This window comes from Tigriopus californicus, chromosome 10 (assembly GCF_007210705.1).
Source record: "Tigriopus californicus strain San Diego chromosome 10, Tcal_SD_v2.1, whole genome shotgun sequence".
NCBI classification, from domain to species: domain Eukaryota; kingdom Metazoa; phylum Arthropoda; class Copepoda; order Harpacticoida; family Harpacticidae; genus Tigriopus; species Tigriopus californicus.
The window spans coordinates 11,090,572-11,104,168 of NC_081449.1; the positions used below are offsets into that span (position 1 = coordinate 11,090,572).

At 43.2% G+C, this 13,597-nt stretch overlaps 3 protein-coding genes across 4 annotated transcripts in view; all 3 read right to left on the minus strand.

Annotated features, from left to right (window-relative positions):
• Positions 1-393: 393 nt before the first annotated feature.
• On the minus strand, positions 394-3,119 carry LOC131889347 (prolyl 4-hydroxylase subunit alpha-2-like). Its single transcript, XM_059238435.1, has 10 exons — positions 2,680-3,119; positions 2,440-2,603; positions 2,178-2,369; positions 1,899-2,107; positions 1,615-1,830; positions 1,309-1,544; positions 1,136-1,247; positions 929-1,067; positions 692-838; positions 394-597 (listed from the first exon to the last, which is right to left on the minus strand). The coding sequence occupies exons 1-10, from the start codon at positions 2,865-2,867 to the stop codon at positions 506-508; spliced, it is 1,695 nt and encodes a 564-aa protein (XP_059094418.1). The 5' UTR covers positions 2,868-3,119; the 3' UTR covers positions 394-505.
• Positions 3,120-3,182: 63 nt separating this feature from the next.
• On the minus strand, positions 3,183-6,704 carry LOC131889342 (uncharacterized). The gene has a single exon (XM_059238429.1). It carries the CDS (start codon positions 6,697-6,699, stop codon positions 3,337-3,339), a length of 3,363 nt encoding a protein of 1,120 aa, XP_059094412.1. The 5' UTR covers positions 6,700-6,704; the 3' UTR covers positions 3,183-3,336.
• An 81-nt stretch (positions 6,705-6,785) lies between these two features.
• The window catches only part of LOC131889338 (uncharacterized), a 68,962-nt gene continuing 62,150 nt past the window's right edge, over positions 6,786-13,597 (minus strand). For both annotated transcript variants that reach the window (XM_059238424.1, XM_059238425.1), the window contains exons 10-15: positions 10,779-10,967; positions 9,554-10,376; positions 8,606-8,776; positions 8,157-8,529; positions 7,681-8,094; positions 6,786-7,608 (exon numbers count right to left, since the gene is read on the minus strand). In XM_059238424.1, coding sequence (XP_059094407.1) covers positions 7,411-7,608; positions 7,681-8,094; positions 8,157-8,529; positions 8,606-8,776; positions 9,554-10,376; positions 10,779-10,967 — 2,168 coding nt within the window. In that variant the 3' untranslated portion in view covers positions 6,786-7,410. The remainder of the gene's footprint in view (positions 7,609-7,680; positions 8,095-8,156; positions 8,530-8,605; positions 8,777-9,553; positions 10,377-10,778; positions 10,968-13,597) is intronic.

Consider the following 13,597-nt stretch of genomic DNA (forward strand, 5'->3'; position numbering starts at 1 on the left):
TTTTTGCGCCCGTCGGATTTAAGGGATTCCTTCTGGTCTGGGCAGGAAGTCGAGATAATACCCCGGCGCTAATAATAGCACACGCCAGCAACAAGTAGCATATGATTGTACATTGTGCCACAAGGACAAGGTGCATACATAGTCAAAGCTGAACAAACAAAATTTGACAAATAATGACTTGATGTTAGTTGCGAATGTCAGGCTAAAGTTTTCTGTCGGTGGCATTTGAAGCGAGAAAGACTTGGGATTGAAAATCAGATAAGTTTCGCCTAATCACGTCTTCGTTGGTTAGAAGTGAAAACTTCTCGTCAAATTTCGAAGAGGAGATTCTTATCAGTTGAAAATCATTCATTCATTAAAGCTAATTAACCAAGAAAAGTATAGGTACTGACTTTGTTTATTTTTTCCATATCCTAATGGCATGCTCGATAAAAAAAAAGAAAAAAATATGTATGGTATCACAGGTGACATTTACCCAAAAGAATCATAGAATCCAATGAAAAAGTCAGCGGAAGGGACCAAATTGTCTAGTCATTGGGCTTAAGGCACAAGGTCTGATCTTCCATTGTGGAGTATATCCAATCCATTTGTTTCCGACTGAAAACCAACAGAGAATGGGCGCATGAGTCAAGCGTCTTTTAGTGTGTGAATATTCAAGTTGCACCAATGTAAATTTAAAAAAAAATCTTACTCCACTTTTGTCCCAGGAGCACGGGACAAGCTGCATGAAGAGTCAAGTAGTCAGGTCGGCCGTCGCTCTTGAGATTGAACCAAAAGGCTGCGGAGCCTTTTTCAGGAAAGATGGACACCCCCAAAAATGGCCATACAGTCGCACCACCTTCAAACATGAACAAATATTATATGTTTGATAGCATTTTCGTTAATCTGTTTACGGGAGAGATTCTGACAATTCAGTCGCTTTTGATACCTGCAATTGGAGCATCTAGAACGGTCATGACGGTCGAAATGCGGTTCACTCTCGACTTGGCGTCCATAAAGGCATTAGGGTTCCATTTGCTGAAATCGGGATGTGTGCCATAATGACCTCCAATTCCATAATTACCGCACTGAAAAGGAGAATTGAAAAGGATGGTCGCACTGGTACTCATGGGGGTGCAAATTCATTTGGTCTCACCATAAAGGCATCTGATTCTTCTTTGAAGCTAGAAGCATGAAGTCCACTAATGTGTTCCACTCGTCGGGTCATTTTTTCCAAATGAATGTTGTGAGCTTCGTTAGGCCAGGCACTGAAAAAGTTGAGCCTTCCGTTAATTGTTTGATCCTGAGTAAATATCGAATTTAGCTGACTTTTTCATCGTCCAATCGTTAATCATGTGTCTTGGGTTCATTCGACCGGGTGGAAAGTCCAGATGGGGACCCAGGAACCTGGTGATATTGTCACATTCGTGGGGGTACATGAGCTCCCTCAAAACGGCAATATAGGGCTCTTTGCTCTGAATTTCCACTTTCATGGGGCCCAATCGCAACCAAGGCGAGTTGTTATGGGCGTAGGTGCAAAAGAGATCCTTAGTATCATTGGCAGTCTGAAGGCAAGCCAGGTTTGGTCTGATTAGGTTCTTATCTCATATTAACGAAACAGCACGTTTCGATTACCCTGAAGGTGACCCCGGTGCAGAGAAGTTCTTTTTGAAGGTCAGCCTTTTGCTTCACCTCCGGCATTTCGAGTTGTCTATGATTTTCTGCCCTCTCCTCGTCGGTAATGGGATCTTTGAGCTCAAAGGTCTTCTTCTTGAATTTTTTCTTCTTGCGCAACTTTGGGTCCAATGGAAGGTCATGGGTTCGAGCCCCGGAGCGAGAACCTCTCCGAATCTGCCCGAATCGGAATGCCGTCTAATCATCGCAAATTCGTGGAATGTCTTTCTTTTAAATCTACTCACCAGTGTTTCATCATGGAGTATCTTGGCATGTCTAATGTCTTGTTGAATGTCTGTCAAATTCCTTTTACTGGCCATGAATGTTTCAAAGGGTTTCTCCTTGGAGAGCTCTTCTCCGCGGAATTTGTCCACTAAGACGCCGTAAAAATCAACCATGGTATTGTACAATCCCTGAGTTTTGCCCTGGCGAGCAATCAAGTCCAAGTCCCAAGCTGGATGAATGAAACGTGCAAAAAGAGGTTGTAATTGTTGATCGTTAATTTGATTGCTCGTGTACATTACCTGTTAGCTTCATGACGCTAGGCTCAGACAAGGCATGAATTCCATTTTTGATTTTGGCTTCAATCACCCCGTTCTCAATCATTTGAGTGCTGTTTAAACTGTAAAGTGAATGCAAACGGGCCAATCCGTAAGCAGCACCATGGATATCGTGCTCATCGGGAAGCTTTTCTTTCTCTCGATCTTTCAGCTCGTCTGTAATGTATCTTATCGTTAAAACACAAAATATAAGAAAAGAAACAGGATTCAAGGTATCGTAACTTACCAAAGATTTGACGAGTTTCGTTTTCAACCTTGAAAACCTGCTCACGGACTTCTTGCCACCCAAGAGCGACATGGCGGATCATGAGGTATCCATTAATTGGCTGACCCAAATAATCAAAGTTGGGCTCTTGGTTTAGTTGAGCGTCTTCGTGACTTTTGATATATCTACCGTTGGAAAGATAACAATTTTACTCTGATTAAATATTTGCCTATGACTTTTTTATGGTTAGGGTGCTCTCACTTGACTAACGATGCTTTGATCTCGTCCATATTTTGGATGGCCTTTTTCATGTTTTTTATTACAAGCACTTCGTTTTTCCAAAGCTCATTGAGCTGCCCCAATGATGTGAACAAGTCATGCCCACCATAAGTAGCCAAATTGGAGCGACAAACACTTAATACAATGAAAATAACACCAAACACTTGCATTTTTACTCCAATCTAGGGAACTTTCACCATCCCAGGTTTGGTCGTCATATGAAAGAAGACATGCAATAGTCTTTCTGTACACGCGACTTTTCGTCGGTGATCGGATAATAATGCTGAGTACAGAAACCATAACGGTCAGAAGTTCCTGCTCCCTGAAATTCAACCACAAGAACATGTTCCGACGAGACGAGGCCTCTCGCACCCTCGATTTTCATCAGGCTGGGCACTTCGGACAAGCTTGCTACGACCACAGTTCGAAAAACATTAATTTTGCAATGATCCTTACAAATCTCTTTAGGCAAACATCTCTCCAAATTACTGTGACTCGTTTTGATGTTTATTTCCTTGTTTCTAGTGTAAACGAATCTTATGAAACTCAAACGAGTGGATCATTTAAAAATTTGATTGGTTACGTACACTACAGAGTTGCTTTTCCAGTGCCTATTCCAGCATCGCAATTAAGCTAGAGTTATTTTTCTTCATGATTTTTTTGCCCTTCTTCATCTTCTTCTTGACAGCGTTCGTGATTGTCTTTTTCATAATCGTTTTTGAAAACGATGCCTCGAACCACTTTAGCCAATTCTTGGACTTCGTCTGGAGTGAAATCTTGATTTTGAATCGCATCTAGTTGCTCCAATTTGTGTTTCAGTTCCCCTGAGATAAGAATACTGACGGGATCTTGATCTTGTTCCAATGAATTGCCATGATTATTCTGCTCTTTTCCAGCCTTTTGACGGATCGACAATTTTGCATTGCAACAAGAATTTCTTATCCGGACATGAAGATTCTCATTCTGATCCAAAGGACCAACGAATATCGACACCTTCAAGTTTGGACATCCACAAGCCTTTTTGCACTCCCTTTCCAAACCGCCTTTCTTGTCTAACACTTGTTCCCCGCTTGGTACTTGTTCCCCGCTTGGTTTTAGTCCGAGGCAATCTCGATCATCGACATTTTCATTTTGGACCAGACTGTCCTGAGCTTCATCCATCCTCCTCGTATTACGCTCGGTGTCTTCATTTTCGAAAACATCCTGTTTCAGCGGCAAATCTTGGTCATTGACGTGCGGCGTGATCGGAGGGGACTCATGAGACGCGAATTCTCTCCAATCTGTTTTAGTAAGATCTCGCATAGTATTTTGGGATTCAAGCGCCAGATATTCCATCTTATGAGTGTTTTTTGGTCTATCGTTGGTTAATTCTTCAGGTCTTCTTTTTCGGTCTGCATGGCATTCAAGAATAGCATCCTCATTGAGTGACAAATCACTACCTTCCTCTAAGTCATAAAATTGTTCTGAATCCGAACCGTCTTGCTGTGCAGGGTTCAACGAGTTTGAGGCATTGATATCAGCAAAGGCTCTTTGGCCTGTCTCGCTTACTGGCTCCACGCTCCTTTGTTCAGAGAGCTCGCATAGCTTGCAGATGTCTAGAGGCTGTTGCTCTCTCTTCTTATCAAAGCTTTCAGCCTCGTCTATTGATCCATTTGCCGAATCCAACCCATCGTTTCGCTGGCATTCCAATGAATAGCCTTCTTCTCGCTGAACTTGGATGATAAAAGGCTCATCGAATAATCTACCAAGATCGCCGTCGTCAAGAGGCTCACTATCCTCTTCATCAGATTGATTGGTGTCCTTGTGGTAAGAATCGGTCGATTTTGGACCGGCGGACCCTTCTCTCCTTGCTTTTTCGTTGGTCTCTTGGTAGTCCTTTTCGTTAATCATAATATTCTGAGAAGCATAACTCACTTTGTCTACTTGATCCCGATCTTGTTGCATTGGGAGATCTTCAAAAGCTTTGGAAGGTTCCTTTTTTTGTTCGGAACAAGGGGACAGGTTCAAACACTGGCAACCCTCATCTGAAGTACGATCCAGTTCCTTTGAGTGCAAGATATCATCTTGATGACTAAATTCAGTCTGGAGCGAGTTTTTTTTCTGCTGTTTCTCCCATTCAAAATTAGCAACTGAGTCCTCTACTCCATTTGTTTCCTCCTGATTACCAAGGGTCTCTTGATTATCGACTTGTCCATCAAAAAAAGCTGAATCATCATCTTCATTCTCGGTTCCGATAGTAGGCTTTTCTTGTTTTTCTTCCTTCACCTGAATCGTTTCTGTCAACTTGGGATTGGGGTCGATCTCGGTTGAAGTTTCTAAAGTATGTTCATGCTCCAAGGGTTCTTGCTTGATTGTTTTGGCAGCTATGGGCGTTGAAGTAAAAAGGTGATATTTTTCTTTACGATCAAAGTCTTCTGATTTGGAATAGTTATCAACCTCATATCTTTGGGTATATTGCACTTCTTCCCTATCTTTGGAATCGTTCTCTTGATCCATCCTTTTCATCCTTGACCTTTCTAAGACTGGGACGATGGCAAAACGGCGACTTGACGAAGTGGAATCTTTATCCCGTTCTTTACTGTCATCTCGTCGTTCTCTCTTCTTGAAACCCTTAAATCCCCAAAAGGAAAAGAGCCTTTTTTCGTGATGGTCCTCCGTGGCATTGTCCTTGAAAGATGTCTCGCTAGACTTGTCATTTTTGCTTTCGTCCAAATGATCCTCGTCAGTCTTTTTAAACTCTTCGCTTTCCTCCGCATAATTTTTTCCAGTCTTCAAATATGATTGAGAATCTTGCACATCATCCTTTTCAACCTTCTTGAGGCCCTTATTTTCTTCCATATCGTCATTTTCAGCAGTCAGGAAGCCCTTAGTTTCTTCCATATTATCATTTTCAGCCTTCAAGAGGTCTTTGTTCTGTTTCATGAGATCATTTTTGGCCATTTGGAAGCCATAGTCGTCTTTCAAATCATCCAATTCAGCCTTCTGAAATCCATCATTTTCTCCCACTTCGTCCTTTTCAGCATTCAGAAAGCCTCCCTGGCTTTCTTTCGAACCATCATTTTCAGCCTTCAAGAAGCCTTTGTTCTCTTTATTGCGATCATTGTTGACCATTTGGAAGCCATAGTCGTCTTTCAAATCATTCAATTCAGCCTTCTGAAATCCATCATTTTCTTCCACTTCGTCCTTTTCAGCATTCAGAAATTCTTCCTGGCTTTCTTCCAAATCATTCTTTTTGCCCTTTAGGAACCCCTTGCTTTCTACCATATCATCCTGTTCAGTCTTCAAGATGACCTTGTTCTCTTCCAAATCATTCTTTTCGGCCTTTAGGAGGTCCTTGTTCGCTTCAATATGATCATTTTCAGTCTTCACAAACGTCTGAGTTTCCTCCAATTTATCGTGTTCAGTTATCAAAGAATCGGACACATTTTCCCCAACGGCCAAGTTATCTTCCTGTACTAAAATATTTCTTTCCCCTAGAGGATGGCTCATCTCAGTAAAGTAGCCTTGGGTGTTTTCAATTTCCTCTTCGCCTTTCTTCTCATTTAGTGCATCCATTTGATCGAGGTTTGCTCCCTTCCATCTTTTTTCATCGCTTTCCAGAACACCAAAAGATTCAGCTTTTTCTTCTAAACTCAAGTCCTGATCTTCAGATCTTGCTTCCACGTTGGAATCCGGAACTGAATCAGAGATCAATCCCGAATCCTGTGCATCCTCGACCTGATTGTCCTTGAGAACCTCTTTCTTGACCCCTTTAAATTCATTGGAAGTTTCAAACTTGCAAGAAATCCTTATTTTCATCGAATCTTGTCGGAACGAACAGAAGGCAGTGGGACTCCCTGGAATTGGATCCGGGTCTTGGTCCAGGGTCGAATTAGTTGGTGATCTTCCTTCCTCAAGGATTGGTGAGAGGGAATGAGAATCTTGGGAAGTGGAATCTTCGTCGGCGTCGGCAAAATTGCCGGATTCGTCAGAGAACGAAACAAGGAACCGTTTCTTCTCCATTTTATCGGTGGTCAATGAGGAGACCAGGTTTAGAAAAGCTAGGATAGTGAAGAAAAAAGAGAAATAGACGTCGAGTTAGACGAGGGTCTTTGTTATGTATAGTGTATATTTTCTTGATTGATTTGAGCACAGAACAACTAACCAAGCAAACGAAAAGGAAAATGGTCCGAGGAAAAGAAATTTGACGAGAACTTTATGAATTCTTTGTTGTCGTTCATTCATTCTATCTATGTACACCAATGTATCAGGTTAAATAGCTTTTGCAGCTCTCGGATACGTAACTTAAAGAAGGGCGGGTTTTGGAAGAATAGGGGGAAAACGTAATCTCTTTTTTTTAAGAACTCCATTAGATGAATACAGAACGACAATTTTGTTTTAAGATCAGAATTCTTGACATGATTATTATCATAGAACGAGTAGAGAGAGAGAGAAATAGAGAGATATTTTCTTTCATCTTGCAGGTTCACTTATCATCCGATATGACAAGATATCCAACAAAACGTGATCACAGCGTTGCAAAGTGTTTCTTCCAGCTCACCATCTTCATTCGTATCTATTAATTTAATCTGAAGTATTATAATTTTTTGTTACTATTGTAATAATTTTCCGAATGTTGTTGGTTGTATGTGGATGGCGATGGTGAGACTGAGTTATTTGACTTAGAGCATTTTTTTTTCCAGATGTGTGTTTGTGCGTCCCTGTTGCTTCGTTCTAAAACACTTCTTTTCTGAACATGAATCCGAATTCATCGCACTTCTTCCGCAAGACCTTGGCTAGAATTGGATTTCCACAATAAAACACAGTCACGCGACCTTTCCTCTGTTCTCGGATCTGGGTGAACACCTTGTTCCAATTGGGTCGGCCCGCATTCGTTCGCGACTTCAGTCCGGTCACGAGATCACGTTTCTCCTGCAAGGAAAGAGTTGAAATTTTAATTGCCATTATGCAGAACGATCTTGGATGTTAGATTTTAATACACACCTTCTCGTGGAGCAAATCTAAGGCCAATTGCAGCCCCACGGCTTTCATGTCGGTCTTTTGCAAGGCCGATGTGATGTACATATGCATCTCTAAGAAATGTCCCATAACTCCACCTTGCTCGGATTGTTCAATCTCTAATTGAGAGAGAAGCTTCACGAACCACTCGAACGACTTTTGATCGCGATTGATCCAGTAGAAATCCACCTTCTTGAGGTTAAACATGCTGGGTGCGATATCGTCACTCCACGAGTACTCACATTTTGGACAATTTCGCTTCACCTGCCAATACCTGAGCATGATGGATTGCAAGATCGATGCAAACGGAGTCACACCAATACCCGTTCCAATAAGTACGGCATGCTCAGCTCGGAAAATATTCGAAGATGGAGCGCCAAAAGGACCGTCCACCAAGATCTGTTGGATCAGAAGTGTTTAAAGGGTACAATAAGGCTGGAAAGTCTGCGGGCGAAACTCACCTCCAGCGGTTTTTTAAGTGTCATCTTCTTGCCCGGACCGTCTTCATCCATATTTGAATCGCCTCGATGAGAGGGTGGTCCCGGGATATTTCGTCGGCGAATCTTTCCAGAGTCAGTAACGACAACGTCAAAGCGATCACTGCCATCGTCTAACCTGACCTCGGATCGAGCGAATGACGGATTATCCGTCCCACTTTTATTGTTGTTGTTGTTATTGTTCAGATTACTGTTTAACTCGTCAAGGTCATATTTGACCATCGTGGGCTGACGTCTCATGTATCGGAAGCTCTTGTTTGTGGTGGCAGCGGTGGCTGGAGCTCCACGGGATTTCACCGACGAACTCGGAGACCCAAAGCCGTTACTTTCTCGGGCACTTTAAATGAAAAAACACACTCATGGATTGATCAGTTTTATGCCTCTACTCTTTTGATGCTACTTATTGGCCATACCGGAGTTTTTCTTCTCGGATGCGCATGCGTTGTTTGGATCGCTCTGGATCATGTTGGTATTTAGTGGCAATACTCTGGAAATCCGGATTAGACATGTCTCGATCGACGGCACGATGCTTGTTGTACTCGGTCAAGGCCTTTTTCATTGTCGTGTATTTTCGATGCACCGTCCTAAAAAGATAGAGAAGGTGTAACGCTTCGCTATGCAATTTTTTTTGGGGGTTCTAACTGGAAAATAAGGAATGAGTTGAATCGCAGGGATTGTCCCAAGAATGCACTTTTATTGGCAAGTAATTAAAGGAAAGGAGATTACAATTTCCTTTCAAGATTTTTTCTACACTTAGGCTTTTTATGGTGGTCATAGTGGTTTTTCTTTTTTCACTTTTATTACACTTTCTTGTCAAGTTTTACCCTTGGTAAACACATTTTGACCTTTTTGTCTGAAAAAAAGTAAGTGGCTGTACCAAACTTTTTGCTTCGAATTTTAATCATCACTGTTATAGCAGGGCTTTTTTGATGCCATTGCTTTACCTTGGGGCGACCTCGCATGATTGTACGTACATGGTAAGTGAAATTGAAGTCTGGGAAGAGTTCATTGCAAACTGAATACCACATTACATTGAGCAATTTATCTGAAACACACGTTTGTTCTGAACGTTTATGACAAAAGCATCACAATTAATACTCGACCATCCACGTACCAATCATTTTACAAAGCTTTTCTGCACTTCTCAAACTCTTAGAATTAGGAGGGAAATTTCATTCCCACAACATGAATTACAGAGTACTGTCATTCAAGACGCGATGAAATGCGCCTGAATGCATTTGATGGGAACCACTGAGCCGTCAGGAATTTCTCAGAGGAGTTTTTTTACCAATTTGCTCAATTATAGCCCTGCTGGACAACTTTGTCTTAATCTCTAGTCAACTTGAAGCTGAAGCACTCACCCTCGAAGTCGGTCAAATCCTGACTCGATCTCCAATTTGCCCTCCTGTTGTCGCCGATATTCCTCTTCAAAGTAGGAATACAGTCGGTTGGTCCATTGACCCACACCTCGAATGTGAAGTGTGAAGAATCCATGCTGTTCGGGAGCCGAACTGATCGTGAAGGGATGCCACTCGGATTTTGCAATGACCGGGATCTTCACGAACACCCAATCACCCGGAGCGAAGTTGAAGTTGTGCGGTCGCTTGATGATCAGATTGGTGACCTTCGAAGGAAGAACCACTCCGGCCATGATCGTGGTCTTGCCCTTTCCCATGAGACTTGAGAGCACTCGATAGGTGATTTCCAATAAAAACACGATCCCCGGACCGATGATCCACTTCCAAAACTCGGGGGCATGGAGAATCAGCAAGATCCAGTAGCCCATGTAGAGAACGTGGGAAAAGTAGAACACTTCAAAGTATCCGCCTCGACGCACAAATGGCAACGAACCCATGACCATGATGGTAAGAATCAGAATCAAAGCTACACCCGTGGGATTTGCCCAACCCGGCATTAGGCCAAACACGTGAGGCCTATCAGTTAGGATCCATTCGAATAGGGACCATGGAGCAGCGTCGGTCTCGTTACAGATCTGGCAATAGCTGATGTTTAGCTCGGGCACCAATGCTCCCGTGGGACATTCAAGAGTTTTGTTGGAGACCATGCAACCGGGCGGCAGTTCGTACGGTAAGTTCATCCAACCTGGTCGAAGGGGTCCAAATTCGTCCCAATACTTGGAGGTGAGTTGAACGAAACGAACAGGATCTGGCTGAACATTGATGGCTGAAAGGTGAGAAAAACGATGACGCCATCCCGAGTTATCATGACAATGCTATTTGAATCAATGCCGCGTGAAGTGGCAGAACCTTTAGCATTGCTCCAATTTTCGGTGTTTTTTTAAACTGAAAATTTGCATTTCCCTCAGAGAAAAAGGCTGTTGATGTAGATTTCAGACTCGGTGGACGAGCTAACAAGAGGGAATTGAAAAATTAGAAGCAAGGCATGGAAACTGCTTCGCCAGCGAAGATTGGTCTTTGCAGATTGCATTAACCGAGTCGCTCAGCTCTTATTTGCTTGCTTGGTTGCTTGCTTGCTGGCCAAGCAGCAGGAGTTTAAATTTAGCTTTTACGCTGTGTATGTATACTATATGTGGTACGCATTTAGTCGGACGGGTTGACTTCTCACCGAAATTGCACAAGTGCATGATGGTGTGGATCCAGGCCTGGATAAATATCATGTATCCTACCACTTTGTGCAAATAGATATTGTTATCTAGTGGGAATACGGTGGCCATTCCCAACTGGCGCATAATCGTGATGGTATTCCTCAAGATCAAGATTAGGATCAGACTCGAGTTGTAAAGTAAGACTCGACCTGAAAAAGAACAGAGACAAAAATCATTCTCAATCACTGGGCGTGTGTTTGTTTGTGTAACCAACATCATTGACGGCATGAGTGCTAAGCGTTTCCACAAACTCCAGGTCGAAGTGAGACATTTGAAAATGCAACCAGAGTGGAAATAGTAACGGTTATGTTTTCTGCACCTCTGAATAAGAGAGCCTCGTTTGAGGCTCATTTGAGTCATTTCCCCACGCGCAGTAGTGCGCTGGAAAGACCGGCTCTCGATATTGCTATTAATTCCAACCCGCAGGCAATGCATCGCGTCGTCCTACTTCCAATAGAAAGAGAGAGGGAGATGTGTTATCAATAGAGCAATTTCCTCGTACATGCCGGGTAATTTCAGCTCATGATTTACTGATCTCGACGGTCAATCCAGGCCACAAATCTCTCACATCTCCATTACCACCTCCATATCATTCTCTTTGGGTTAGGGTGGGTTGGATTACCTTTCAATATTAAGAGTCTTCGGAGTCATGAGCTTATTTATGCCTTCAAAGCGACGACGTCTGAATTTACCCAAGACGCTTTGGTTGTTTCTTGTTACATCCTGAATAGTTGGCATGGAAAGAGCGTCAAGCCCTGTGCAAATAGCGATGTCCCTAACTGGTGTTAGGGGAAAACCCCAAATCATTAGGCCTGATAGAATTAACTAGTATTTGACGGGCAAATATCGTAGGACGTTTCCGACGCCTAAAATGTCTCGTTTTTCTTGAATGTTGAGTGAGTGAGTGTCCATTTCTTGGGAAAGATCCGGAGCCGATATCTCTCAGAATATTCAGCATGAACAGAACACCTGAACACCAAAGAGGGGGGGGGGGAGAAGAGTTGTGGACTTTGAATCCTGATCATTCCGGCTTTTATCGCTGTGGAAGTCTCCTATTTCTTGGATAAGTGTGCGAGGCCACTCACTGTTGGTGTGTACTCCTCTATCTGGTATTAGCATAGATTGCCATCGAACTGTGAAATTTTAATGACAACCCATTTCAACAGAAAGTGAAATATCTGGGGCCCCTTCAAAAGTCCTGACCACATCATTTTGTTCTATGAGTAAACTCGAGCAGGGCCCAATCATACTTGTTCACACCTGGGAATATTAACCCTAGTATGTGATTTACCCCTAGTGTCAGACAGTATGCGCTTCCTTTTCAGTTCTCTTTTCGTCACTTCCTCCTGGATTCTCGCATCCCCTTCATAGTTTGGCAACCTACAAATATACACAGGGATTCCAAGTACTTAGAGTAGCGACGAATACCACGAATTCTGGACGTCTCTTCACTGATCAACCCTCTGGCCACAACGGTTAGAAATTGAATGCCCAAATATGGCGAGTGGCGATAACAACCTCTCCTTGGTCACTTTCGGGCTCGTCGTGGGACTTGGAAAGGTTTGTGTACCCAGGGCCGTGATCATGTCGCAGATAATCTCGAGATATTTGGATTTCCTCGCTTCATTGCTTTCAGGCACCCGGAATTGCCAAACATTGAAACCCATGGTTTGTCATCACATTTTGACCCTCACACAATTGTGCAGAGCTGATTACGGGGATACTTTTGAGCGTGGAATCGGAATGAAATTGCATACGGGCGAGTGCGCCTTCCTTTTAAAAAGAGAAGCTATCAAGTGACCTCATAAAATCAATCTTGGATGTGTAACAGCGGCCATCTTTTCCACACACACACAGCTGTCCATCTGGCTTACGAGCCGAGGGAACTTGGGCGGATCTTGATTACTTCTGGAAAAGTAGCCGAGAAAAATCCCGGTGGAAAAAAAATGCTCATTTCTTCTTTCTCCAGGTTGGATGGTTGTATGGTCGGTTGGTTGGTTGGCTGGTTGGTCAGTCTATCTATCTGTCTACCAAACCACTGTTCGTTCGTCCGTCTGTCAGTCAGTCAGTCAGTCAGTCAGTCAGTCATCTTCCTGCCTTCCTCACGATGGTCGCCTCGAAATGGCCGAGGTCGTAAAAATGCAGTGCACCTCTCTGCTGAGTCCAGTGAGTACTGAGTAGATCAAGCTAGACAACAAGAAGGAGTAGGAGGGAGAGGATCACGACCGCGGAACCAGAAATGGTTCAGAACCCTCGCTGATGCTGGCTGTGGGAGTTTGGATGAATGCGAGCAGAGTGTGATGCCATTCTGAATGATTTAGGTTAGTACGGAGAGGTTCAAGACAAATGTCTCGTGAATGTCTTTTCTCTAATTTACACCCAAGAACTCTTACTACCTTACGCAGAAGGAGCAGCCAGCCTCAAAAGAGTTCCGCAGAAACATCCATGATTGCGACGGTGTCTTGGACTTGGACTGGAGTGACCCTTGGCTTGATGGGCTGAGATATTTTATTGCAAGATTCGCTACTGAAAAATAGATCGAATCAGGAATGGCCTCATAGGAGCTTATGAGTCTCATTTCAAGAAAAGCGGCAATAATTTGCAGCTTTTGCGGGTTCTCCGTCCGGGGAATTGAGCGGTCTTCTTGAGTCTGGTCCAGTTTGAGTGATAGCACCTGAGGCAACTTCGTGCACACTCGTGATGAGGGTGCCCTCTTAGAAGAGCGAACGGAAGGGTTACGATCGGAATTTATCTTTATGTGCTTCCCCATTTTCGCAAT